At 53.8% G+C, this 26923-nt stretch overlaps 3 protein-coding genes and 1 long non-coding RNA gene across 7 annotated transcripts in view; 3 read left to right on the top strand and 1 right to left on the bottom strand.

Moving 5' to 3' along the window:
* Positions 1-26923, top strand: part of LOC103888610 (CEA cell adhesion molecule 6) — a 913736-nt gene that overhangs the window by 470543 nt on the left and 416270 nt on the right. The window lies entirely within an intron of this gene.
* On the top strand, positions 83-6832 carry ZNF526 (zinc finger protein 526). Of its 3 annotated transcripts, none has more exons than XM_009232662.4 (3): positions 83-444; positions 3990-4083; positions 4165-6832. In XM_009232662.4, the coding sequence occupies exon 3, from the start codon at positions 4182-4184 to the stop codon at positions 6192-6194; it is 2013 nt and encodes a 670-aa protein (XP_009230937.2). In that variant the 5' UTR covers positions 83-444; positions 3990-4083; positions 4165-4181; the 3' UTR covers positions 6195-6832. The 3 variants fall into 3 exon arrangements, with proteins under 3 accessions (XP_009230937.2, XP_002829336.2, XP_063575588.1); XM_002829290.5 differs by having other exon boundaries at positions 83-196; XM_063719518.1 differs by having other exon boundaries at positions 100-444; positions 3990-6832.
* Positions 9950-22256, bottom strand: GSK3A (glycogen synthase kinase 3 alpha). 2 transcript variants are annotated; one of them, XR_008516605.2, is made up of 12 exons: positions 21836-22241; positions 19739-19926; positions 16605-16688; positions 16353-16463; positions 14294-14424; positions 14099-14205; positions 13034-13131; positions 12858-12953; positions 12244-12430; positions 11808-11900; positions 10444-10632; positions 9950-10156 (listed from the first exon to the last, which is right to left on the bottom strand). XR_008516605.2 is itself a non-coding variant. In XM_002829294.5 (11 exons), the coding sequence occupies exons 1-11, from the start codon at positions 22116-22118 to the stop codon at positions 10559-10561; spliced, it is 1452 nt and encodes a 483-aa protein (XP_002829340.1). In that variant the 5' UTR covers positions 22119-22256; the 3' UTR covers positions 9950-10558. The 2 variants fall into 2 exon arrangements, 1 of the variants encoding a protein (XP_002829340.1); XM_002829294.5 differs by having other exon boundaries at positions 9950-10632; positions 21836-22256.
* On the top strand, positions 22302-26898 carry LOC134760648 (uncharacterized). Its single transcript, XR_010138495.1, has 2 exons — positions 22302-23188; positions 24354-26898. It is a non-coding gene; the product is annotated as an uncharacterized LOC134760648 (long non-coding RNA).

Below are 26923 nucleotides of genomic sequence, written 5' to 3' on the forward strand. Positions count from 1 at the left end.
GTGGATGACTCCCGGAGCCCCGCCTGAGTGGCAACACGCAGGCGCAAGGTCGCGTGCCCTACGCTACGGGCTCTGATTGGTCGCCACGGATAAGGGCACCGCCCAATGGGAGGTGTGGATAGTGAGGGGTCCCACACGCCTGGAGGCGAGGGTCTGTGTCAAGAGCGGCAGGGGCTGCAGGAGATAAGAGAAACGGGTGAGGGCGCCGCGCGGGGTTGGACTGGGAAGAGAGCGCTGGGCGGACGGAGAGGGCGGAAGGAAAACTAAGGGGCCTGCAGGGATCGAAGAGCCTTGGGGCCTGCGCTAGGGCGGGAGCGGCGCGGGCTGGAAGAAGAGCGCTCCTTCCTGTGTGCCCTGGGGCTCCTTTGGTGTGCGGGAGCCTACGCTGGAACTCGCCCACCACCCACTGCTGCGAGCTCTCACCCTGCCGAGGAGCTGATTCTGGTAGGAGAAAAGCGTTGTAAAGCGGGAAAGTTGAATTTCCAGGGCCCTAGTGGGTTCCTTCCTGGAAAGACTTACTGATATACTGTGTGAAAAACCCCCATTCCTTCCCTAAGTAGTTCACAATTCAAGAGCGGGAGAAAGAATCGTAGACGATGAAAGGGCAAATTTCAAGTCTCCCGGGCCACCTCGTAGACATTTATCGGGTACCTGCTTTGTGCAAGCTTTGCAGCAGGCACTGGGCCTCGCCCTAGGAGAGTTCTCTGTTGGAAATGGGGCCGTAATCAAGGAAAAATGGAACTCTCGGGCCCCTGGTTGCCTACTTCCAGGAAGGTCCTTTATGGAATGGCTGTTGTATGCAGGGGCCTGGCAACTCAAAAATTAGGAAGGGGATTGGAATAGTAGATAAGGAAAGTTTAGTTCCAGGTCCTTTAGTGAATAATTTACTCAAGGAGTATTTATTGGGCATTAACTGAAAGCGGGACCCTGTACTGGGCTATGTATTTTGGGAATTCACAGTCTAATGGGGAAGTTGGTCTGGTAGAAATGGACTGTGCACAGGGACAGTTAAACTCAGGGTCGGCCAGGCAGTGGCTCACACCTGTAATTCCAGCGCTTTGGGAGGCCTAGGTGGGAGGATTGCTTGAGCTCAGTAGTTTGAGATCAGCCTGGGCAACATAGGGAGACCTTCTCTCTACAAATAATTTAAAAATTAGCCAGGGGCCAGGTGCGGTGGCTCACGCCTGTAATCCCAGCACTTTGGGAGACCGTGGTAGGCGGATCTCTTGAGGTCAGGAGTTGAAGACCAGCCTGGGCAACGTGATGAAACCCCATCTCTACTAAAAATACAAAAATTATCCAGGTGTGGTGGTGAATGCCTGTAGTTCCAGCTACTCGGGAGACTGAGGCTGGAGAATCTCTTGGACCCAAGAGGCGGAGGTTGCAGTGAGCCGAGATCGTGCCACTGCACTCCAGCCTGGGCAAAAAGAGAGAAACTCTGTCTCAAAAAAAGTAAAATAAAATAAATAAAAATTTGCCAGGCATGGTGGCAGATACCTGTGGTCCCAGCTACTCAAGAGGCTGAGGCAGGAGGATCACCTGAGTCCAGGAGGTGGAGGCCTCAGTGAGCCAAGATCGCACCACTGCACTGCAGCCTGGGCAACAGAGTGAGACCCTGTCTCAAAAAGGGGGGAAAAAAAAAAACCTCCCAAGGTCTCACTTCCCAAGGGAGGCTCACTGCAGCCTCGACCTCCTGGGCTCAAGTGATCAAACCACCTCAGCCTGCCAAAGTGCTAGGATTGCAGATGTGAGCCGCCACACCTGGCCTGGGAGCGTTTCTCAGTCACTAAATATGTACTGTGTGCTAGACATTGTTCTTGGCACTGGACATGCTTCAGTGATGTACAGGCTAAACTGCTACATCACTGAAAAAAAAAAGCAACTTTTTTTTTTTTTTTTTTTCTCCTTGAGACAGAGTCTCACTCTGTCTCCAGGTTGGAGTGCAGTGGCGCAATCTCAGCTCACTGCAACCTCCGCCTCCCAGGTTCAAGCCATTCTCCTGCCTCAGCCTCCCAAGTAGCTGGGATTACAGGCGTGCACCACGCCTAGCTAATTTTTGTATTTTTTTTTTAGTAGAGACGGGGTTTCACCATGTTGGCCAGCATGGTCTCGATCTCTTGACGTTGTGATCGCCTGCCTTGGCCTCCCAAAGTGCTGGGATTACAGGCGTGAGCCACCGCGCCCGGCAATATGAGCAACTTCTATATGCAAGGCTGTAAACTAGACTCCACCTGCCCTCTGGCACTAATAGATTAGGTGAAAAAGAGGTAAAGAAGGTGGGTTTGAATTCATAAGATTAGCTGCTAGACCTGAGAGGGAGGCAGTCATTTGCTGAGCGTACTCTGAGTCCCTGCTGTGTGAAGGGGCCTGGGTGGGGTTGAGCCCACATACGTAGAAGGGAAGATGGGGCTTATAGAGGGGAGTTTGAAAGTTAAAATTCCTGTCCCTGCTCAGAGGTTTTGTTGCTGACTGCAGCCTCCACAATGAATCAGACCCACAAACTCTCAGTCCAGTGAGGAACAGTGAGATGCCACCCCAAACTCATGATATTTGCCGTGATAGAGGTGGCACAGGATATCATAAGAACCCTGAGGACGTAGAGATGTCAGAGAAGGCTTCACAAAAGGTGCTGGGTAGGAGTTTGTCAGACAAAAAGAGGAGAGAAGTTTCTTGGCAGAGGGAATAGCAACATCAAAGACTTAGGGTCTGAAAACAATCTTTCTGGAGAACTACACAGGGTTACAGCTGACCTTTACAAGTACCAGGGACTTTGTGTCAGTACTACTTTTAGCCCCATTTTACAGGTAAGAAGACAATCTCAGAGGAAGTAAGTGGTAGAGCTCAGATTCAAGCCAAGGGCAGTCTGGTTCCAGGGCCTGTGTTTTTAAACACTTGGGTGTATCTGTGTGTGTATATGTAAGAGGCAGAGGAAAAGTGTTGCACAAAGAGGAAGCTGCACGCAGGCAAAGGCTATGGTATTCTCAGAAAAGGTGTGCCTGGCCCTCTCGGTAAAGAGGCCAGGCTGGCTGGGCCGGGTGCGGTGGCTCACGCCTGTAATCCCAGCACTTTGGGAGGCCGAGGCAGGTGGATCACGAGGTCAAGAGATCGAGACCATCCTGACCAACATGGTGAAACCCCGTCTCTACTAAAAATACAAAAATTGGCCAGGCGCGGTGGCTCACGCCTGTAATCCCAGCACTTTGGGACGCCCAGGCGGGCGGATCACGAGGTCAGGAGATCGAGATTGTCCTGGCTAACATGGTGAAACCCCGTCTCTACTAAAAATACAAAAAATTAGCCGGGCGTGGTTGCAGGCGCCTGTAGTCCCAGCTACTCAGGAGGCTGAGCCAGGAGAATGGTCTGAACCCGGGAGGCGGAGCTTGCAGGGAGCGGAGACTGCGCCACTGCACTCCAGCCTGGGCGACAGAGCGAGCCTCCATCTCAACAACAACAAAAAATACAAAAATTAGCTGGGCATAGTGGCGCACACCTGTAGTCCCAGCTACTCGGGAGGCTGAGACTGGAGAATCACTTGAACCCGGGAGGTGGAGGTTGTAGTGAGCCGAGATTGCACCACTGTACTCTAGCCTGGCAACAGAGCAAGACTCCATCTCAAAAAAAAAAAAAAAAGAGGCCGGGCTGTTGGCCAGGGTGGTGGCTCACACCTGTAATCCCAGCGCTTTGGGAGGCCAAGGCGGGTGGATCACCTGAGGTCAGGAGTTCAAGACCAGCCTGGCCAACATGGTGAAACCTTGTCTCTACTAAAAAAAAAAAAAAAAAAAGGTAGAAAAATTAGCCAGGCATGGTGGCACACCCCTGTAGTCCCAGCCACTCAGGAGGCTGAGGCACGAGAATAGTTTGAACCCAGGAGCGAGAGGTTGCAGTGAGCCAGGATTGTGCCACTGCACTCCAGCTTGGGTGACAGACCAAGTCTCTGTCTCAGAAAAAAAAAAAAAGAGGCTGGGCTGAGTGTTCTTTCTCTCCTGCAGGCTGCCATGGAGGGTGTGTAGGCTTTAGAGACATGGGATCACGGAAGACTGAGGCAGAAACAGTGGATTAAGACTTCCTGAGCGATAGAGGCTGGTGAGTAGTGGGATGGGCAAGAGAATTCCACCTCCGCTTGGTTTCCTGCTGTCTCACTGGCTCCTGCCCCTCTTTCTCCAGGCACTGCCTTCCCCACAATGGCAGAGGTGGTGGCTGAGGTGGCCGAGATGCCAACACCGATGTCACCAGGGGCAGTGGAGATGTCAACACCTATGTCGGGAGAGATGATGGAGATGTCAACAGAAGTGACTGAGATGACACCTGGGGAGGCCCTTGCCTCATCCCTCTTCTTCCAGCATCACCAGTTCATGTGCTCTGAGTGTGGCAGCCTCTATAACACACTGGAGGAAGTCCTCTCACACCAGGAGCAGCACATGCTTGCTGTCTCAGAGGAGGAGGCACTGACCACACAGAATGTTGGCCTGGAGCCAGAGCTGGTGCCGGGTGCTGAGGGGCCCTTCCAGTGTGGTGAATGCAGCCAGCTCATCCTTTCCCCTGGTGAGCTCCTGGCCCACCAGGATGCCCACCTCCGGGAGTCTGCAAACCAGATCCAATACCAGTGCTGGGACTGCCAGGAGCTGTTCCCCTCGCCCGAGCTGTGGGTGGCTCATCGAAAGGCCCAGCACCTTTCTGCTACGGTAGCTGAGCCACCAGTGCCACCTCCTTTGCCTCCCCCAACACCACTGCCTCCACCTTCTCCCCCATCCGAAGTCAAGATGGAGCCCTATGAGTGTCCTGAGTGCTCTACCCTCTGCGCCACCCCTGAGGAGTTCTTGGAGCATCAGGGCACCCACTTTGACTCCCTAGAGAAAGAGGAGCGCAACGGGTTGGAGGAGGAGGAAGAGGACGATGAGGAGGATGAAGAAGATGATGAAGAGACGGAGGATGAGGAGGCCATGGCAGAGGTCAGTGATGATGCTGTGGGAGGTGACGAGTCCACAGCTGGCTGGGCTCGGGGCTGCGGGGACTGTCCCCAGCACCAGCCCTCAGCAGGGGCTCGCCGGCAACACCGGCGGACGGCTCACAGCCCGGCATCTGCTGCCCACCCCTTCCACTGCAGCCAGTGTCAGCGCAGTTTCAGCTCCGCCAACCGGCTGCAGGCTCATGGGCGGGCCCATGTTGGTGGCACACACGAGTGTACGACCTGCTCCAAGGTCTTCAAGAAAGCAGCGTCGCTTGAGCAGCACTTGCGGCTGCATCGCGGGGAAGCCCGCTACCTCTGTGTAGACTGTGGCCGCGGCTTTGGCACAGAACTCACATTGGTGGCCCACCGGCGGGCCCACACTGCCAACCCATTGCATCGCTGTCGTTGCGGCAAGACGTTCAGCAACATGACCAAGTTCCTCTACCACCGGCGCACTCACGCCGGCAAAAGCGGGGCACCTCCCACAGGAGCAACAGCTCCCCCAGTTCCAGTGGAGCCCACCCCTCCACCACCACCCCCTGCCCCACCTGCCCAGCTGCCCTGCCCACAGTGCTCCAAGTCCTTTGCGTCAGCTTCCCGGCTGTCCCGGCACCGGCGTGCAGTACACGGGCCCCCTGAACGGCGTCACCGCTGTGGGGTTTGTGGCAAGGGCTTCAAGAAGCTGATCCACGTGCGCAACCACCTGCGGACACACACGGGTGAGAGGCCCTTCCAGTGCCACTCATGTGGCAAGACCTTTGCTTCTTTGGCCAACCTCAGCCGCCACCAGCTGACCCACACGGGCGCACGTCCCTACCAATGCCTGGACTGTGGCAAGCGCTTCACACAGAGCTCCAACCTGCAGCAGCACCGGCGGTTGCACTTGCGGCCAGTCGCCTTTGCCCGCGCCCCCCGCCTCCCCATCACTGGTCTCTACAACAAGAGTCCCTACTACTGCGGGACTTGTGGCCGCTGGTTCCGCGCCATGGCGGGCTTGCGACTGCATCAGCGGGTCCATGCCCGAGCTCGGACTTTGACGCTACAGCCTCCCAGATCACCACCTCCTGCCCCACCCCCACCCCCTGAGCCTCAACAGACTATCATGTGCACAGAGCTGGGGGAAACCATCGCCATCATTGAGACGTCCCAGCCACTGGCACTTGAGGACACCCTGCAGCTGTGCCAGGCTGCACTGGGAGCCAGTGAAGCAGGCGGGCTCTTGCAGTTGGACACGGCCTTCGTGTGACACAGCTGAAATGCAACAACAAAAGGGTTTGGTTGCAACAGCCAGTGTGGGTACCTCTGAGGAGAGAGGACCTCCTCTGGCAAACTTGTCTGGTACCCACCATGTGCCAGGATCCACCCTGGCTCTTTTACCCACTGACTCCCCAGAACAACCCTTCCAGGCTTCTCTTGTCATCTTTGTCTGCCTGAGGGGAAACTGAAGCTCTGAGATGCGATGTGATCTGTACCAGGTCACCCAGCTACGCTGCAAAGCGGGTTGGCCAAGGCCCTTTGCACTGCATCACCCTGGTGCCCAGCAACATCAGGTAACCTTCACTGAGCACCAAGCTTGTGCCAGGTCCCTGCTGGCCACTCTCATATACCTCTTCAGATCCTCTGCTTGTACCCCCAGCCCTTGCCTTCCCTGGATTTTGGGCACCCAGGACTTTGCTCTGCCTGGTGGAGGAGGGTACTTGATTTCTCTGGGCTTCCTTCATCTCAGTTCTGACAGTGTGGAAGGAAATCTGTAGGTACCCAGGTCCTCAGCTCCAGACTTGGTGATGCTGGAGACCCAGGTGCAAGTCAGCACAGGCTCTGCCCACAGGTGGCATGCACAATCTGGTAGGAGAAACACACAAGTACAGATAGCTTGCTCTCTGAGTGTGTCTCATTGATTCATTCAGCCTGTGTGTCCTAAAGCCTCCCTCCTCCCATACTGGGTGATGCTGGGGGCAGAGATGAGTCAGGCCTAAGGCTTCTCAGGGCTGTGATGGGGATGTGCAGGGACAGTGGAATCCCAGAAAACAGACCTCCATGGTGGGAAATCAGGAGTTAAGGACTTCCTAGAGAAGGTAGTCCCTGAAGGAAAAATAGGAATCTGGTAGTGAAAGAGGAAAAGAACATTCCAGGCAGACAGCACTGCAAGAGGGTGAGCTCTTGGTGTATTTGGAGACCATCCAGTTATTCATCTGACTGCCTACCTGAGGCAAGCACCACACTTACCACTGTATGTGTACTATGATCCCAACAGGCTTGTGACATAGATTTCATATTATCCCTGTTGTATAGATTTTTAAAAACTGGTGGCTGGGTGCGGTGGCTCACGCCTGTAATCCCAGCACTTTGGGAGGCTGAGGCGGGCAGATCACGAGGTCAGGAGATCAAGACCATCCTGGCTAACACGGTGAAACCCCGTCTCTACTAAAAATACAAAAAATTAGCCAGGAGTGGTGGCGGGGGCCTGTGGTGGCCAGCTACTCGGGAGGCTGAGGCAGGAGAATGGCGTGAACCCGGGAGGCGGAGCTTGCAGTGAGCCGAGATCGTGCCACTGCACTCCAGCCTGGGCGACAGAGTGAGACTCTGTCTCAAAAGAAAATAAAAATAAACTGGCCAGGTGCGGTGGCTCACGCTTGCAATTCCAGTGCTTTGGGAGACTGAGGCAGGAGGATCGCTTAAGGCCAGGAGTTCGAGACCAGCCTGGGCAACAGCAAGACCTCATCTCTACAAAAATTAAAAGTTAGCCAGGCCTGGTGGCACATGCCTGTAATCCGAGTGCTTTGGGAGGCTGAGGCAGGAGGATCACTCGAGCTCAAGAATTCAAGACCTGGGCAAGAGAGAGAGACTTTGTCTCTATTAAAAATAAAAATGATTGGCCGAACATGGTGGTGCACACCAGTATTCCCAGCTACTCTTGGAGGCTGAGGCAGAGGCAGGATTGCTTGATATGGGGGAGATTGAGGCTGCAGTGAGCTGTGTTCACACCACTGCACTCCAATCTGGGCAACAGTGCAAGACCTTGTCACTTAAAAAAAAAAAAAAGGAAAAAAAAACTGAGGACAGAGATTTGCCCAAGGTTTCACAGCTAGGCAGAGACATTGTGAGATTTGAGTACGGGAGGCCCTTTCGGCCCACATTTGTAACCCATACTATTCTGAGTGATTAAGACCTGAAACTTGTGCAGGGGTAGGGGATCAGAGGAAGATTCATTCTAACTAGAGGAAAAGTAAACCAGTGTCAGAGCTGTTGGGATTTGAGGGGGCCTCGAAACATAAAAGGTCTTGGGAGCAGGAAGATTCCCACCTTGTTCAGAGGTTACCTAGGATAATAGTCTTTCCCTCCATTGATTGATTGAGATGGAGTGTTGCTCTGTTGCCCAGGCTGGAGCACAGTGGTGCAGTGTCAGCTCACTGCAACCTCCACCTTCCAGGCTCAAGCGATTCTCCTGCCTCAGTCTCCCTAATAGCTGGGATTACAGGCGCCCACCACTGCACCCAGCTAATTTTTGTATTTTAGTAGAGACAGGGTTTCGCCATGTTGTCCAGGCTGGTCTCGATCTCCTGACCTCACGTGATCTGCCCGCCTTGGCCTCCCTAAGTGCTAGGATTACAGGTGTGTGCCACTGAGCCCGTCCATAATAGTCTTTCTCTCCCTAAGCAGATGCAGGTGATTCCTGATAGGCTCCTCCCAGGCCCCTGCAGCCAAGGGTGCTCAGGCAGGGGAGGCAGAATGCAGTTGAGGATGGAATTGTCCAGGAGGGAGGCCTAGACTTTGGAAGGCCTTGAAAGGTGGGCTGAGTAGTTCCAGGTTGGGGGAGGGTCGTAACTGGTGTTAGATCTGGGCTCAAAGTGGGGTGAGTGGGAAGCTAAAGATGGTCCAGCAGAAGACAGGGCTGGACCTGGGAAGGGGTCATGGGGTGGTAGAAGGGTGAGGGACACCTCAGTGACTTCACGGCTGACCACGTGTGAGTAGCAGGGAGGAAGGCGTCCCCAGGATCCCAAGGTCTGCCCCTCACCCAGAACAGCCATCCTCCCCCTTATCAATCGGCTTGCTCTGTATATTCATTCATTCATACTACAAACCAGGCGAAATCCGGGTGGTGTTGAGCAAGGAAGGGGCAGGGTCTGTCCTATACCAGGCAGCGTAAAGATGCCCCTGGAGTGGGGTGAGCAAACTGGAGAGCCCAGACCCCACAGGAACAATCCCTTCACTCCATCTGGGACATTTGAAACTCCTCCCTTTTTGTTCACCAGTGGAATCCAGTAGGGGGCATACCCATTGCTCCTCCCCAGGCCCCCTTCCACCTCTGGGGTGTCCTGGCCACACTCACGCTTGGTGCCATGTGGAGGAGATAACATTTCCTCCGCCCATGCCCCACTATCTGGCCCCAGCATGTTTTAAGTGAGGATAAAAGTCAAGTTCTCTGCCCCCACCTTCACAGGGTTGTCACTTCCCAACATCCCTAAGAGGTGGACCAGGTAGGTGTCCTGTTTAAGACTTGGAAATGAAGGCTTGGAATCTTCTAGGGTTCTGCCTCCAGCCATGGCCACCCAACAAAGAGTCTACAAGCAGGCTAAGTTTTGGCCTGAGTGACTCATCATCATCTCATGTCCCCCCAGACCCTAGAGCAGCAGGCAGCTTGGGCTAAGACAGACAGCCCATTGTTCAAGTCCTGACTCTGTCACTTAAGCTCCATGGCCTTCCCCTCTCTGATCCCCAATTGGCTCACCAGTTACTGGGAGGTTAATCCCTCCCTCCCTAAGCAGAAGCAGATGATTTATGCTGGGTCATGGAGCAGGCTCCTCCTAGGCCTCTACAGCAGATAACCCAGATGGAGCTCATCACCACACGTGCAGAGAAAGCCACGGTGCGAGAAGGTTGGGCACCTGAGCCAGGGCCTTCGGACAGCCCTCTGCCTGAGATGCAGCTCACTCCTGTCCCAGAACAGTCCCCCCCCGGGAGCCCCCACCACCTCCGTGGAAACAGGCAGCCAGACAGAAAGCAGGTTTTCATGCCAATAATTTATTGAACGGAGGTCTGTACACAGGCAAACCTTACTGTGGAAACTAAGACATCAGGAGCTCTCTCCACTCCCCTGGCCCTCCAGGGTGGGGTGAGGAGGGAGTAGACCTTGGGGGCAGAGGACAGGAGGGGAGTTACAGCTGTAGGAGGGGCGGGGCCAGGTTGGACGGTGCGAATCGACGTTTTCTTTAAGAAAAAAATTATAACAATCTATTTACACCCGGGGACCAGGGAAGGGAAGAGGAGATGGGCTGGGCTGGTTCTATTTACAAGGGACACAGGAGGGGAGGGGGTCTGGAGGAGGTGGAGGTCTGGGGGAGGGGAGGGGGCCAAGGGGGTAGGAGGTCCTCATCCCCCCAACACCCTGTCCTTCTCTTCCCTCCCCACAACCAGTTAAAATCCTCTTAAAAAGCCCACCACAGGGGTGAGGCTGGTGAGGGAGGGACTGGAGGTGGAGACAGGGACTCATTTACCTCTGCCCTCTAGTCTAGGGGCCCAGCCAGGGCAGGAGCTTGATGGGCTATGGCCCCCCTTCCCAGCCCCTCTTGGGGCTCCCAGATGGAAGTGGAAGGGTGCTTGGTGGGGCCCTCAGGAGGAGTTAGTGAGGGTAGGTGTGGCATCGGTCGACTGCCAGTCTGAGCTGGTCGGAGTCTCAGTTAAAGCTGGAGGGAGGGAGGGAAGGAGCAGAGTTAGCCTTTGTCTTTCGCCCAACCCAAAAGTAGGAATTCTCTTGTCATAGATGCTACATTAAAAGTTACAAGCTGTTACTTTAGGTGAAGGGTTGCAAACTCAAGTGCTAAAGGGCCAGGATAGTAACTGAGTGACACACCAGAGTGCCAGGCTCCATATAAGAGGGTGGCTGGGCTGGGCACAGTGGCTCACGCCTGTAATCCCAGCACTTTGGGAGGCCAAGGTGGGCAGATCACAAGGTCAGCAGTTCAAGACCAGCCTGGCCAACATGGTGAAACCCCATCTCTACTCAAAATACAAAAATAAGCCAGGCATGGTGGTATGCGCGTGTAATCCCAGGTACTTGGGAGGCTGAGGCAGGAGAATCACTTGAACCCAGGAGGCAGAAGTTGCAGTGAGCCGGGATTGTGCCACTGCACTCCAGCCTGGGCAACAGAGCAAGACTCTGTCTAAAAAAGGGCGCCCACTGTCTACTGTCAGTAGGATGGGCGGGCCCATTGCTGCCCAATCTGATTTTTCTTCCCCAAGAGAAACAGGAAATATGAATTTTTACATAAAATAGCCCCATTTTTAAATGTGGGCACCATGGCCAGGCGCAGTGGCTCACACCTGTAATCCCAGTACTTTAGGAGGCCAAGCAGGAAAATCACCTGAAGTTCAAGACCAGTCTGGCCAACATGGTGAAACCTCATGTCTAGTAAAAATACAAAAATTAGCCAGGCATAGTGGTGTGCGTCTGTAATCCCAGCTACTCGGAGGCTGAGGCAGGAGAATTGCCTGAGCCCAGGAGGCGGAGACTGCAGTGAGCCGAGATTGAGCCACTGCACTGCAGCCTGGGTGGCGAGTGAAACTCTATCACCAAAAAAAAAAAAAAAAAAAAAACTTGGGCAACGAATTCAACTTTTTGTTTGTGTTCAGGCCAAACGTTATTTCTCTGGCTTTCCCATTGGCATTAAACACATTTAAACATTTGTATGCAAGAATGCCCTCTAAAGGTGGTCATTCACATGTTGTAAGATGTGCTTCCTATGCCATCAAAATGTCAATGATTTAAAAATACATTCAGGAAACCCAGCCACTGAGCGAACAGCCCCACCCTCCCCAGGCTGGGAGATACTTTAACCCCCAGCAGATGGTCCCCACTTACCTTGTGAGGACTGGGTGAGGGTGGTAGTGCCCGCTGGGGACCTCAAGTGAGGAGGGATGAGAATGGCGTTGAGAGACGGTTGGATGGAGAGTTCTAGAAACAGGAATTGACATGCCAGTCAGGGTAGACTACAGCAGGGTTATGATGGGCACTAAATGGGAACCCAGCTATTGGGAAGGCCAGTTGTTTGTGGACACCTTCAGCCACAGACCTCTCAATGAAAAACCAGAAAAAGCTTAGCACGAGGCAGATCACAGTAAAGCACAACTGAAGCAGATTCGATTCCCCCTGAATCTGGGAGTCATCTTTCCTGAGCCCTAGGTCTGCTTTGTACCCTGCCCTTAGCTCCCCACTCCTGCTTCAACACCAACCTCTTCACAATCTTTGGCTGCCCCCCACCCCGCCCCACTCCCCAGATCCCAGGCTATGCCCTCACCACCAGCACTGAAGTTGAAGAGAGGGGGAAGTGGGCGGTTGTTAGGCAGCTGGGTTCCCAGACATCGCAGTTCATCAAAGAAGCTGTGCGCACAGGCCTCTAGCGGGGAGAGCCTTGAGGACGGGGTGTACTCCAGCAGGCTAGAGCAGAGCGCGATGGCCTCTGGCGGCGTTCGAGATTTGAACACCTGAGGGATGGGTGCAGGGGTCATGAGGGTGAGATGCCCTGGACACTGGCGTACTCCTGTTAGCTCACTGCCACAGTGCCTGCGGCAAGTTATGACTGGCTACTTCCCACACCCCCACCTTCCAAATGAAGAAACTAAGGCCCAACCACTAAGGAGAGGTCAGTTTGTATTGGGTAAGCAGGCAGCCCAGGTCTGGGACTATATGAGCCCTGCTGACCCTCCATAAAAATTGGAATCTTGAATTTACTTGTGGGTTCTCAACTTTTAAAATGCCATAAACTTTGAAAGCGGATGGAAGTTATTGATCCCTGGATAATTCTTCAAATCCTCCCAAGCCATGATTCTGAGGCTAGGTCCACAGAACAGTTGACCTCCAAGGGGGACCAGCTCTCAGCCATACTGCCCTGAGCCCCTAGCCCTGCCCCACCTTTGTCCAGGGGTGAGCTTTAATCTGAGGGAACTTGAACTCCGTGTAGTTGGGGTTCATCTCTCGGATTTGTTCCCGGGTTGGTGTTCCCAGCACCTGTAAAGAGAGGGAGGGGTCTGAGACAAGGGCCCCATCCCTCAGCCCCACCCCCTGCCCACCCCAGCCCCGCCCCTCACCTTGATGATCTCCACCAGCTGGTCCACCCCACTGTCCCCAGGGAAGATGGGCTGGCCCAGGAGGAGCTCCGCCAGTACACAGCCAGCTGACCAAACATCTGAGGGGAAATGGAGGGAGCGTCAGGGCTAGGCGAGTTGGGCCACCAACCTCCCAGTGCTTTTATTCCTCGTGGCCATCCTAAGAGTGTCAGGAGCCCCGTTTTCTCAAAGACAAAGCACCTGGCCCAAGGTCACATGCAGCTTAGAAACATGGGCCCGACCTTGACCCTGCCTTTGCTGCACTCTAGTCTAGGTGTGTTTCCAGCCCTCAGTTCCTGTCTCTGCTAAGGACCCCAATGAGCTCCTCCTCTCCCACTAGCCTTGGACGACAGACCAAATTAGGCCCAAACCTGCCAACAGGCACCCATGTTCTTTGGGCCACAGGAAGGTACAGCCTTAAATCCTGGACTGCCTTCCTCTTGTTCCAACCTCTATCCTGCCCATGAGAAGAGCTGCAGCCTGGCAGTCTCACCCCTCCCTGCTTTGTACCTTGAACCCCACAGCACGAGTTCATACCTAAGGACTCCACAGTTCGTCATGCTGCTGTGGAAGGTGCCCTTTCAAACTCTCATGCCCATTCCCTCAATTCAGACTTCCCCTCATGCCTGGAAAATGGCAGTTGTCCCCACAAACAGGGAAGGACACAGAGGCCCTGGGAGCAAGTTGCACCTTCATGGTGGCAAAGCCTTGCTTCCCGGTTCCCCCAAGGTCTCCGGCAGCCCTTCCCCCTAGCTGAGAACAGAGGGCTGACAGGGAGGTTCCAGAGCTGGTATGGACTCTGGAGTCAGGTCAGCTTTCAAATCCCAGTCCTGCCCAGTCCCAGTGGTGCCAGTGCGGGCAGGCGGCCTCACAGCTCTAAGCTCATCTGTAAAATTAGCATTCAACAGCATCAGCCTCCTAAGTTTGTGAGGACTGGATACAAGAACAGAAGTTAAGCTTTCATCACCAAGCTTGGCATACAGCACACAGAAAACTCCAAAACTTCCCAGATTGCCACTCCCCCCGCCACCCTCCCATAACTCTGACCGATGGATGAGGTGTAATCAGTGGCTCCAAAGATGAGCTCTGGGGCCCGGTAGTAGCGAGAACAGATGTAGGAGACATTGGGCTCCCCTCGGACCAACTGCTTTGCACTGTGGGAAGAGATGGGCAGGGGTACACATGAGGCAAGGGTTGGGGTCCCCCCCGCCTCTTCAGCCACCCAACATGCCCCAGGCCCACCTGCCAAAATCGCAGAGCTTGAGGACAGCAGTGTCAGGGTCCACCAGCAGGTTCTGGGGCTTGATGTCGCGGTGACACACGCCCTGGGAGTGGATGTAGGCCAAGCTGCGGAAGAGCTGGTACATGTACACCTGGGGCAGGCACAGGATAGCAGAACTTTAGCCCAGCTTTCCCCATACAGCACCACTACCCCACCAGCTTGGCCTGAAGAGCCCTTCCAGGCCCACTCTCCCTGCTGCCCCCACAGCTTTGGGGAAACCCGTTTGAAACCCTTGGTTCTCTTAATGTGCACCACAATCACTTGAAGGACTTGTTAAAACAGGGACTACTGGCTGGGCGTGGTGGGTCACGCCTGTAATCCCAGTATTTTGGGAGGCCAAGACCAGCCTCGCCAACATGTTGAGATCCCGTCTCTACTAAAAATACAAAAATTAGCCAGGCGTGGTGGTGCGCACCTGTAATCCCAGCTACTCAGGAGGCTGAGGCAGAAGAATCACTTGAACTCAGGAGGCAGAGGTTGCAGTGAGCCGAGATCGCACCACTGCACTCCAGCCTGGGTGACAGAGTGAGACCCTGTCTCAAAAAAACAAAAAAACAGGGACTGCTGGGCCCCACTCTCAGAGTTTCTGATCAGTGAGCTCTGAATGAGGCATTTGCAACAAGCTCTCCAGCACTGATGCTGGTCCCCGGACCACACTCTGAGAACCACTGCTTTAATCAAAACCCTTGGCAGAAGCCTGATGAGTAAGGTACGTCGAAAGGTTGTCATAAAACAGGCTAGGGAGCCAGGCACTCAGCTTCCCCCTCACCAAAACCACTGGCTCCTTAATCCGACAATCACAACCACCCCTGAGCCTGCCCCTCTCCAGCTCCATTTTCCTGCCACTCTCCCTCCCACTGACTAGAGCAGAAGTACCATGAGAGCAGGACTTTGAGTTTCAGTCACTGCTGCATCCCCCAGGGTCTAGACAGACCAGGTCCTGACACGGCTGCTTCCTAGGCCCCCTTCCTTTTATTCTAGTTCCCCTCGGCCAAAGATGCCACTTCCTTGCCCTGTGCTTGGTCTCCTCCAGGAAGCCTTCCTTGATCCTTCTCACCCACAAACCAGGCTGGGTGCTTCCTCCATTTCCAGAACTCCCTGTGCTCCTTCTGGTACGGCAGCAGCTAGTTCATTTAATAGTTTTCTGTGATGATGCATTTCTACCCTACCAAACTGAGAGCTCTTCAAGGGCAAGGCCTGGGTCGCAGTCAGTGGTGCCTCTGGAATTCCTCAGCCCTGGGCCTCGTATGCAGGCAGCCACAGGACAGATTCGCCAAACCAGAGAGCTCCCCTCCTGGGAAGTGAGGTCCAACAGCCACAACCACTGGTAGAGGCCACATCAGCTCACCCGCGCTTGGGTACGTAAAGCCAGCAGGAGCAGCAGCTGAGCCCCAAGTGACCTCCAGCAAACAAACCCACCCACCTCCTTCCAATGCAGTAGGCTGCTCCAGCCTGTTCGCCACATCATCCCTGGGCTGCAATCATTCATTCATTCATTCAAACACCTCCTGAAGGTCTGTAACACCCAGGGCACGATGCCAGACACTGGGGAATGAGCCTGCACAGACGATGGATGGAGATGCATTCCTGGCTCTGTGGATGCTAACCTTCCTCCAACCCTAACTCCTTCCCACCTACCCCCAGCCAAGGCTCTAAAAGCCCGAACTCTGGCCTCAGCAGCTGTCTCTGTGCAGTCCTGGTCCCCACCACCCCCTTATCCTGAGCTAACTCCAACATCTCTGGTGCCACTGGACTCCCTGTATGGACCTGAGCAAGTACCTGGCAGCCTCTGCAGCCCCAGGTCAGGCTGCCTTCCTGACTCAGTCAGGCCTTGCCTGCCTTCGCCTCCCCTGTGTTAGGCGAGCTCCAACTCTGGGGGTTATAGGAACAACAGCAGGGGACATGGGTCCTCCAAAAACCAACATAAACTTGGCGGATGAGGGATCCCATAAAAGGCAGGAGGCTCCAGAGCCCCTGGCTTTGTAGGCCTGGGTCCCAGCAGCCCATCTTCCGGCCTACCTTGACATAGAGGATAGGGATGGTCAACTTGGCCTTGGTGAAGTGGCGGGCCACCCGGTACACTGTCTCGGGCACATATTCCAGCACCAGATTTAGGTAAAGCTCGTCTTTCTGCAGGGAGCAAAGGAGAGGTGTGAGGCACTGTGAGAAGAGTGAGGAGGGGGAAGGAAGGTGTGCAGGGAGCAGTGGGGGAAAGGCAGGCAGGCAGGAAAATGGCTGGAGCAACCCACCACCACCACCTCGAGGTCTCACCTTCTCGCCACTGGAGTAGAAAAAGTATCTCAGCCTCACAATATTGCAGTGGTCCAGCTTACGCATGATCTGCAGCTCTCGGTTCTTGAGGGCAAAGGGAGGGTCTCAGAATATGGCCAACTCTCTCGGCTGCTCCTCCCTACTCACACTCACTCCCAACAATAGCCAGGCAGCTACTCCCTGTGTCCCAGCTCCAGGGTCCCCTGGAGTATCCCCCAATTCCTTGTCTCCAGACTATTCCCCTCCCACATGAGCTGGAAGCCCACAGGTTAAACCCAGGCCACAGATGTGTTTTCTTCACTCCATTTTTTTTTTTTTTTTTTTTTTTTTGAGACAGAGTCTTGCTCTGTTGCCAGGCTGGCATGCAGTGGCTCGATATCGGCTCACTGCAACCTCTGCCTCCCTGGTTCAAGCGATTCTCCTGCCTCAGCCTTCCAAGTAGCTGGGATTACAGGCATGCACCACAACGCCCAGCTAATTTTTGTATTTTTAGTAGAGATGGGGTTTCACCACGTTAGCCAGGATGGTCTCGATCTCCTGACCTCGTGATCCACCTGCCTCGGCCTCCCTGACCTCGTGATCCACAGGCCTCAGCCTCCCAAAGTGCTGGGATTACAGGCATGAGGCACTGCGCCCAGCCACCCCACTTTAAAAAAAAAAAAAAAAAATTTTCAACTTATTGCTGACATATAAAAACCAAATGGCACCTTCTGATTTTTTTCTCCAAAATAAAGTTTTAAAAAGGATAGGCCAGGGCCAGGCGTGGTGGCTGACGCCTGTAATCCCAGCACTTTGGGAGGCTGAGGTGGGTGGATCACGAGGTGAGGAGATTGAGACCATCCTGGTTAACACGGTGAAACCCTGTCTCTACTAAAAATACAAAAAAAATTAGCCGAGCATGGTGGCAGGCGCCTGTAGTCCCAGCTACTCAGGAGGCTGAGGCAGGAGAATGGCGTGAACCCAGGAGGCAGAGCTTGCAGTGAGCTGAGATCGTGCCACTGTACTCCAGCCTGGGCGACAGACTCCGTCTCAAAAAATAATAATAATAAATAAAATAAATAAAAGATAATATAAAATTTATTTATTATTATCATTTTTTTAAAAAGAACCTGGCTATGTTGGCCAGGTTGGTTTTGAATTCCTAGTCTCAAACAATCCTCCTGCCTCAGGCCCTCCAAGTTCAAGGATTACAGGCGTGAGCTACCATACCCAGCCTTAAAATAAAAATAAAATAAAATAAAATAAAAAACAGCTGGGCATGGTGGCTCACACCTGTAATCCCAGCACTTTGAGAGGCCAAGGCAGGGAAATCACTTGAGGCCAGGAGTTCGAGACCAGCCTGGCCAACATGGCAAAACCCCATCTCTACTAAAAATACAAAAAAAACTAGCTGGGCATGGTGGCGCACGCCTGTGATTCCAACTACTCAGGTGGATGAGGTACAAGAATTGCTTGAACCCAGGAGGCAGAGATTGCAGCGCTTGAACCCAGGAGGCAGAGGTTGCAGTGAGCCGACATCACACCACTGCACTCCAGCTTTGGTGACAGAAGAAGATTCTGTCTTAAAAAAAAAAAAAAAATAGAGACCATCCTGGCTAACATGGTGAAACCCCATCCCCACTAGAAATACAAAAAATTAGCCGAGAGTGGTGGCACACACCTGTAGTCCCAGCTACTAGGGAGGCTGAGGCAGAAGAATCGCTTGAACCCGGGAGGCAGAGGTTGCAGTGACCCGAGATCACGCCACCACACTCCAGCCTGGGTGACAGCATTAGACTCCGTCTCAAAAAAAAAAAAAGGTTTCACATCTAAATCCAGTTTTCAGTTTGCTTGAAAAATCAGGGCTAGGTATGCTGGCTCATGCCTGTAATACCAGCACTTTGGGAGGTCGAGGCGGGGGCGGATTACTTGAGGTCAGGAGTTCGAGACCAGCCTGGCCAACATGGCAAAACCCTGTCTCTACTAAAAATACAAAAAAAAAAAAAAAATTAGCTGGGCGTAGTGGCCCACACCTGCAATCCCAGCTACTCAGGTGGTTGAGGCACGAGAATCACTTGAACCCGGGAGGCAGAGGTTGCAGCGGGCCAAGATCGTGCCACTGCACTCCAGCCTGGGTGACAGAGTAAGACTCCATCTCAAAAAAAAAGAAAAAAAAAAATCAGGTGTGGGCACATGAGGCTTGCCCCCCTACATGGCACAAGCAACAACAGACAGGTAGTGGCCATCCAGCTCACTCTGGTCCCGTGGAAGCATCTGGGTCCTTGAACTCTATCTAGGATCCTGAGTCCCAGACTCCAGGCATAGGACTTTTCCCAGAATGCGGTCTTAGCATTCTTCCCCATTCTCTATTCCTCAGTGAGGCCTAGGAACTCCCTGCCCCTACATCCCTCTTACTTCTGGAACTCAACTCCAATCAAATTCTGACACCCTGGAGCTCCTCCTGCCCAAGGGCCCTCCCTGCCAAGACCGAGGCCTTGGTCTGGTTCCTTTCCAGTCTAGACTCAGTTCTCCTACATCCAGACTAGCCTAAGCTCCAAATGCCAGGCCCTTAAACACCAATTATTCCTCAACTTCCATTTCCTCCATCTCCTTCTAGTTCCCTGAGCCTCTCCTAGCTCACAGGGCACCTCCATTCCATCCTGCACTGGCCAAACACCTGGGAAGAGCACGACCTTCAGAACCACCCACGCTAGCCCTGCCAGGTCCCTTTCTCTCCTGGGAAGAAGTGTAACCAAATGGTTAAGGTAGAGGGTTTGGGAATCAGATTCCAGCCTTGACTGGGGCACTTGCTCTATGACCTCAGGCAATCCTCTTATCTGAGTTTGTTTCCCTGCTTTTAAACTTAGCTTACACTTAGAATGGGTATAACCACAGTACCTACCCTCAGAGAATCTTTATGTAAATTAAACAAGAATTTGCTTATTAAGCACTTACATTGAGCAAATGCCCAGTAAAAGCTCTGGGCTCTCCTGGGATCCACATTTCCCATCTTCCACAGGTCTCATTTCCTCTTTTCCCCTCTTTCTCTTCTGGCCCATGGCTCTGAAACCCAAGCCTCCAGCTCTCTGGCTGGGGTTCTCCCACCAGTCACACCCAGTCCCCAAACCTCCCTGTCCCCATCCTGCCCAAGCTACCTTGAACCTCTTGTCCTGGAGAACCTTCTTGATGGCGACCAGTTCCCTGGTCTCTGCCAGCCGTGCCTGGTACACAACCCCAAATGAGCCATTGCCAATCACTTTGATGTCCGTGTAAGCCACCTCTTGGGAGCGCTCTGGGCCTTGGCCTAGAGTGGCTACCACTGTGGTCACCTTCCCGCTGTCACCTGGGGAACAAAGGGGATACACGATCCACTGACCCATCCTGTCTGCGCATCACCCCATCCTGGGGCTGTGGGAGGAAGGGAAATCTCTGCAGGAAGCTCATTGGGGACCTCTTTGTCCCCTCTTCCTCTTTGAGGAAAGGTGGATGCTGGGACCTTCCCAGTGATTTTTCCCCTCTTTCTTTCTGGGAACCTTAAATCCTGCTCCCCTCCACATGGGAGGATATTGATACCTAAATCTCTCTGCTTCAAGGGTTGGAAACCCCAAATTTCTACTTCTAGGAAGCAACAGATCACTGGTCCATCGTGGTACTGGGAGACATCAGATGTTGACTCCATCTACTCTGGATCTACTGCCCTCTGGCCCCTCCTATTTGGAGAAAGCTTGACCAAGCCTCTTCCACTTCAGGGAGCAGTAACCCTGAGGTACTCCTACTTTAGGAAAGCACTAACCTCTCTCACAGCCTAGAGGATACTGACCTCTAAGTCCTCCCCTGTAGAGCTGGTAACTTTATTTGTTCTTGGTGACAGAAATGAATGTCCTCTCCTGCTATATGTACCAGTGCCCTGACCCTCACTTTTTGGTACTTTGAGGTTAGAAAAAAAACACTGACCTGACCTCTTCATCTGAGTGGTCCGGAGACCCAGACGCCTCCCTATATGTGGGTGGTCCCTAATGGACAAGCACCAAATTATGAGAATGATGAACCTGACCTTTATTATCAAGGGGCTATTCCAGCCTCAGTCCTTTGAAGGAAAGCTATAATTCCCAATTCCCATTATTCAAATGGTGGCAAACCTTGGTGCCATTCTTAGAGGATAGTGACCCCTTTGAGTAACTGATGAACCAAATCCTTTTTTTTTTATTTTTTTTGAGACACAGTTTCGCTCTCGTTGCCTGGCTGGAGTGCAATGGCACGATCTTGACTCACTGCAACCTCCACCTGCTGGGTTCAAGCGATTCTCCTGCCTCAGCCTCCCGAGTAGCTGGGATTACAGGCGTGAGCCACCGCGCCCGGCCACCAAATCCATTTTGAGGGGCCAGTGACGTGTTCTTTCAGAAGGAGATAACCCTACATCACTTTTTTTTTTCAGAGCCAATGACACCATATCTTAGAACAATTATTAAACAAGTATAACCTTAGATCCATATTCTATAGGAAACTGTGAGCTACCCTGCTCCATTCCATTTTTGTTAAAGGAGACACACCAAGCCATGTATTTTAAAACATGTACTATGGACTTGGTTTGAAGGATATGCTGACTCCCAATGTCTTTATATCTAAGAAGCAGTAACTATTAATTCTCACCATTGGCAGTACAGCTCAACAAGATTTAGGGTGGGTAATGATGCCAGGTCTTGGTTTTAATAGGGAAGATGATCTGAGTACCAGGTTTGGAAAGCCTGGCCCTATTCTTTGGGGACACAACACAGTAACCTCAAAGCCCTGCTTCTAAGTGATATTCGCTCCAAATCCCCATCTTCTCAAGGACAGCGAATGCAGATCCCTCTTTTTCGGGGTTGGTCTTATTCTTGTTCTCATAGGAGACAATAACCCTAGATCCCCATTTGCAAGCGACTGTGACCTCTGATCCAATATTATAATGAATAGCAACGTCAGATACCTGTTCTTAAGACTCAAGAACCCAAGACCTCAATAATGGAAGAACAGGGACTTGTAACCCCTGTTTCTTTGAGTGTTAGTAATTCTGATCCAAGAGTAATTCTGATCTCCAAGAGATGGTAACCCCAAGACTCCTTTTCCTGGGAGGAAGAGGGCTCAGATCCCCGGTATGGGGAGAGGCACAGTGACCTCGAGCTCCTATCTAAGCATATGAAAGAATCTGATGGATGTCTGAGGAGCTTTGGGAACCCTGATCACCACCCTACACGGGCGCCACTAGTACTCACGGCCCAGCTTCACCCCGGGCGGCGGGAAGCTAGTGCCTGCGCCGGGGCCTCCGCTGCCTCCTCCGCCGCTGCCGCCGGGTCCACCCCCGGAGCTCGAGGCCCCGACGCCCCCACCCATGGCCCCGACAGATGCCTTTCCGCCGCCGGTGCCGCCTGGGCCAGAGGCCGAGCCTCCGGGGCCGCCGCCGCCGCCTCCGCCTCCGCCGCCTGGCTCCGCGAACGAGCTGGTCCGCGCCCTGCCCGAGCCCCCAGGGCCGCCTCCCGAAGGCCCGCCGCCGCTCATGGCGCCGAGCACAGGCCCAGGCCGCGGGGCTCGGGCTGCCCGGGCTGCCCCAGCCGCCGCCGCTGCCGCCGCCTCCCCCGGGCTCTGGCCTCTTCCAGGCCGCGCCGCTCGGGCTTGGGCTCCGGCTCCGGCCCAGCGCCCGCCGCGGGGCACGCCGGGAGATGCAGTTCGGCTGTCGTCTGCGCCGCCGTCACCGCCCTCGGCCCGCACAGACAGCCGCGTGGCACGCCGGGAAATGAAGTCCACAAAAGCCTCAGAGTAGACCGCGGGAATGATTGGCGGGAATGACGGGTCGCGCTGTACGTCGGGAAATGGAGTCCAGAGTAATCTGTCAGCCGACTGTACGACGGGGAGCCCTGAAGCACTTTGGGAAGCAGAGAGCCTGATGCACGCTGGGAAACGGAGTCCACTCACTCAGTCTATTAGCTGTGTATGCGTCCCAGAGCCCGGTGCGCTCTGGGAAATTGAGTCGGCGCGCGTGAACCTGCGGATCTCGGGCCGTGAGGCAAGCCGGGAAATGGAGTCGTCGCCACGCCCTCACCGCATTGCAGGTGTAAAGCGATTTTTAAAGCACGCCGGGAAATGGAGTCTCAGATGGTTTTTAAGCCCCAAGTGGTTACTGCAGTTCCGGAGATGGGCGAGGAAATGGAGTAGGTTTACGCGCTCCTCTTCCCAGGTACGCTAGGCCGCAGTCCCTGCCGGGAAGTGTAGTCAGCACCAAGGCTTCGGTGCAGGTGCCACAGCGAGCCCTGGTGTATTCTGGGAAATGGAGTTCGAGGCATCCTCCCCATTGACTGAGGGGGCGGGATCGCCCATGAGCTCCAAGCATGCTGGGGAATAGTCCAGACCTGACCCTTTGTGAGGCCAGTCTGCGGATGCTTGCCGGGAAGCGGAGTCCAATGGCCACCATCAGGGGCGTGTGAACGAAAGGTTAGAGACTGCGGCAGTTCCCTGGAGAGACTTAAAAGTGTTTCAGCGCCTCCTTCCTCGCCCCCAGGTCCTTCTTTAAGAAAGAGCCGAGGTCGATCAAGGACTGCTGGAAAATGGAGCCAGGCAACTTTAAGTTCCAGGTGACCATAGATCAGGAAAGAAAAAATGTCCCCTCTCTAACCGCAACTCTGCAAAGATTCGGGAAACAAAGTTCCCGGCGGTTTCGCAGAACACTAACTAGTCTTCGGATACAGTCTAGCTTTTCCTAGCAATGTGGTTCGCACCAGGAAGCTGAATGGATATTTCTGGGCCGGGCGCTGTGGCTCAGGTTGGGCGCCGGTAGCTCACGCCTGTAATCCCAGCACTTTGGGAGGCCGAGGCTGGCGGATCATCCGAGGTCAGGAGTTCGAGACCAACCTGGCCAACATAGCGAAACCCCGTCTCTACTAAAATTACAAAAATTAGCCGGGCGTGGTGGCGGGCGCCTGTAATACCAGCTACTCAGGAGGCTGAAGCAGGAGAAACGCTTGAACCCGGGAGGCGTAGGTTGCAGTGAGCCGAGATCGCGCCACTGCACTCCAGCCTGGGCGACAAGAGTAAGACTCCGTCTCAAAAATTAAAATCCTGTCTTGAACCCCCATTCAGTTTTCAGTTTTTGGTTTGTTTTGAGACAGGGTCTCGCTCTGTCGCCCAGGCTGGCGGACAGTGGCGCAATCATAGGTCACTGCAGCCTCGAACTCCCAGGCTCAAGCAATCCCCCCACCTAAGCCTCCCATGTAGGTGGGACTACAGGCGTGCACCATCACGCCCAGCTAATTTGGTTTGGTTTGGTTTTTGGGGTGGTGGGGGATACGGAGGTGGGCTTCGACATGTTGCCCAGGCTGGTCTCCAACTCCTGGGCTCAAGCGATTCTACCTCAGCCTCCAACGTGCCCGTATTTCAGGCTTGAGCCACGGCACCGGGCCTCCCACTCTGTGTTTTGCGACTTCCGCTTCCTAAATTACAGGATCCCGGAAAGCCAAAAATAAGGAAGCCAGCTGCAAAGAGTAGCCTCAGGTTTTGTGTACTCAGTGAGTCGTCCTATTTATCGATTAATACCCGAAGGAGAGTAGCCCCCAAAGGGCGCTGGGGAAACAGAGTTCCTGTGTCTGTGTGTGTCTCTTCCTCCCCCGGAAATACTCAGAAGTAGAATGAAAGCGTTCTCAGCCCCTCCCGCCTCCTGGAATGGTGGGAAATGGAGTCTCTGGACTTCACGTTAATCCAAGCTTGTGTTTATACTAACTGTCCTGTCCTTTCTGAAACCAGAAGAAAGTCCTGTCCGCTCATAAGTTTGTTCCTGACTGCAATTCCCCGCGGACACAACTGCGGGAGTCGGTAGCGCCAAAGCCTGTTGAGACTACATTACCCAGAAGGCAAAGTACGGACACGCTTCCGCTCCCTTGCAAAGCAGGTGGCTGCACCACGCGCGGCTAGGCGCGGGCGTTTCTGGGAGTTGCAGTTTCCCAGCCAAATGGTGCCTGCTGCCCTCTGATGGCAGCTCTGAGTCAAAAAGTAAAAATTTCAGTCAAGCCCCTTGGCCTACGGATTCCAACACGGGACCAAGACGGCTCAAAAGGGCGGCGACATGGGGCAGGATAGCGAGGGTTATTTAACCGCCAGAACCCGTGGGGCATGCGCCGCTGCGTGTGGCCAATCGCCACGAGGGGATTGGGGTCCGTGGGAGTTTGAGGGTGACGGTCTGCAATCTATCAGGATGTTTGTAGAGGATGAGAATGTTCCTAGAGGGATGCTAGGAAGGGTTGTAAACGTCTGAGAGAGGCCTATGGGTGTCTAGAAGGGCTAAGAGGAGTCCGTGGAGCGGTCGGTGATGGGGTCTTTGATGAGCTTAGTTGACTGAAGATAATTACTGGGGACCAGTGGAGAAGACTGAGGGGACTTAGGCTGTCTGCTAAAAGTTCTATGGGTGGGTGGACGCGATGGCTTACGCTTGTAATCCCAGCACTTTGGGAGGTCAAGGCCGTGGATCACTTGAGGTCAGTCAGAAGTTCGAGACCCGCCTGGCCAACATGGAGGAAACCCCATCTCTACTAAAAACACACTAAAAAATTAGCCGGGCGTGGTGGCCCACGCCTGTAATCCCAGCTACTCGGGAAGCTGAGGCACAAGAATCTCTTGAACCTGGGAGGCTGAGGTTGCAGTGGGCTGAGATTGCACCACTGCACTCCACCCTGGGCAACAAAGTGAGACTCTGTTTTGAAAAAAAGAAAAAAAAAAAAAGGTCTGTGGGAGACAGAAATTACTGGTGACCAAGGGGATCTCTGAGCGACCTGAAGGGGTGAGGGATGGTTGAGAAGCATTGGGAAAGGGCTTTGAGAGTCTGTGGAGGTACTGGGGCTACAGGTACAAAGCAGGGAGGTCTCTGATGAGATTAATTAATATGTGAAGTGCCTTGAGAGTATCTGTAAAGGGCTTTCTACTTGGAAGCAAGGATCTCAGAGGATATAGATGGGACCAAGGGTGTCTTCTTGCAGGAACATTTCAAGCCAGCTAATAGATTTAGGTGGGCGATTAAAGGTTAGAGTAGCCACTGGAGTTTTCAAGGCCAAATGCCACCTGTGACATCCTACACAGCCAGAATCTGGGGCAACTAGTCTGGTAGGGCTGTGGTCTGACCTGGACAGCAGTTAGGGAGCTGAGCTGAGCACTTATGATTCCATATTAGATGTGGTTAGAGGTGCTTTGAAGACACTGGGTTCAGGGGCTGAGGCCAGTAGTTAAGAGTCCTCTCCTCCCGAGTGACAACATCCCTTTCTCCATCACCCCACCACCACCAACTCAGCTGCAACTATGTTGCCAGGAGACATGTCTCATCCCAGCTTCCAGAAATAGCCCAGTGGCCCCCACCCCAGGGAATGACTTACATCACCCAGGAGAGGGAGCAGTTTCCCGCAGGCCGCCTCGGGAGCCTCGGTTTCCTGCCAGTATCCTAGCCCTGGATCCTCTCTTCCCTGCCAGTCGACATCATCTGGGACCACCCACCCTGGCTGGCATGAAATGAGATGCGAGTGGGTAGCAGTTTCCAGTCAACGTTCCTTCCCCCTCAGGGTTGCACAGGGTGGAGTTTCATGGCGAAGCCAGTCCAACAAGCCCTCAATTGCCACTTCATCTCTTAGCAGCTGTGTGGCCTTGGGGAAACCCCTTCCCCTTTCTGGGCCTCAGGCACCTCACCTGCATGAAGGAGACAGGACTTGTCTCTAAGGGCACTTCCAGCCTGGATTATTCCTCCTAATTCTTTCATCCCTGATTCAAGCTCTCCAATCTCAGCTTCTAGCTTTATGAGCTCATCTCAAATCCTCTGATCTTGAAAGCCTGATCTGGATCCAACTATCTTGGTGTTAGGAAGGAAAAGTCAGGAGTTGTTGAAAGAACGTGGGCTTTGAAGTTCTGGCTCAGCCCTGGGCAAGTCACTTAGCAGCACTGGTTGCCGCTACCTTAGTAGGTACTGAAAGAGCTACAACACTGCAGCTCATAAGTATTGGACACATAGTAGGTCAACAGCATCGATGACTAGTGAGCCAGTCCCTTGGCTGCGTGCTGGCTGGGGGTGTTCCCATAGCTGGACCTGAAGATCACCAAGTTACCTTGCAAGGTCTACATTTCAAGAGACACCACAGGCTGTTCTCCAAAGGACTCCCAGCTGAACTCAGAGCAACAAGAGAGGGGTGTGGGCAGAGTGCAAGGGGCAGTGCAAAAGGGAGCTCCTGGTCTTCACTGGGGACCTAGGGTGTGGGAAGAATTCCTAGGCACAAGTGGGAAGGCATCCAGGCAATCAGAAGAGCAAGGGCAGTGGGGCTGTGGCGAAAAACAGTGGGAAG

Source organism: Pongo abelii, chromosome 20 (genome assembly GCF_028885655.2).
Source record: "Pongo abelii isolate AG06213 chromosome 20, NHGRI_mPonAbe1-v2.0_pri, whole genome shotgun sequence".
Taxonomy (NCBI): Eukaryota; Metazoa; Chordata; class Mammalia; order Primates; family Hominidae; genus Pongo; species Pongo abelii.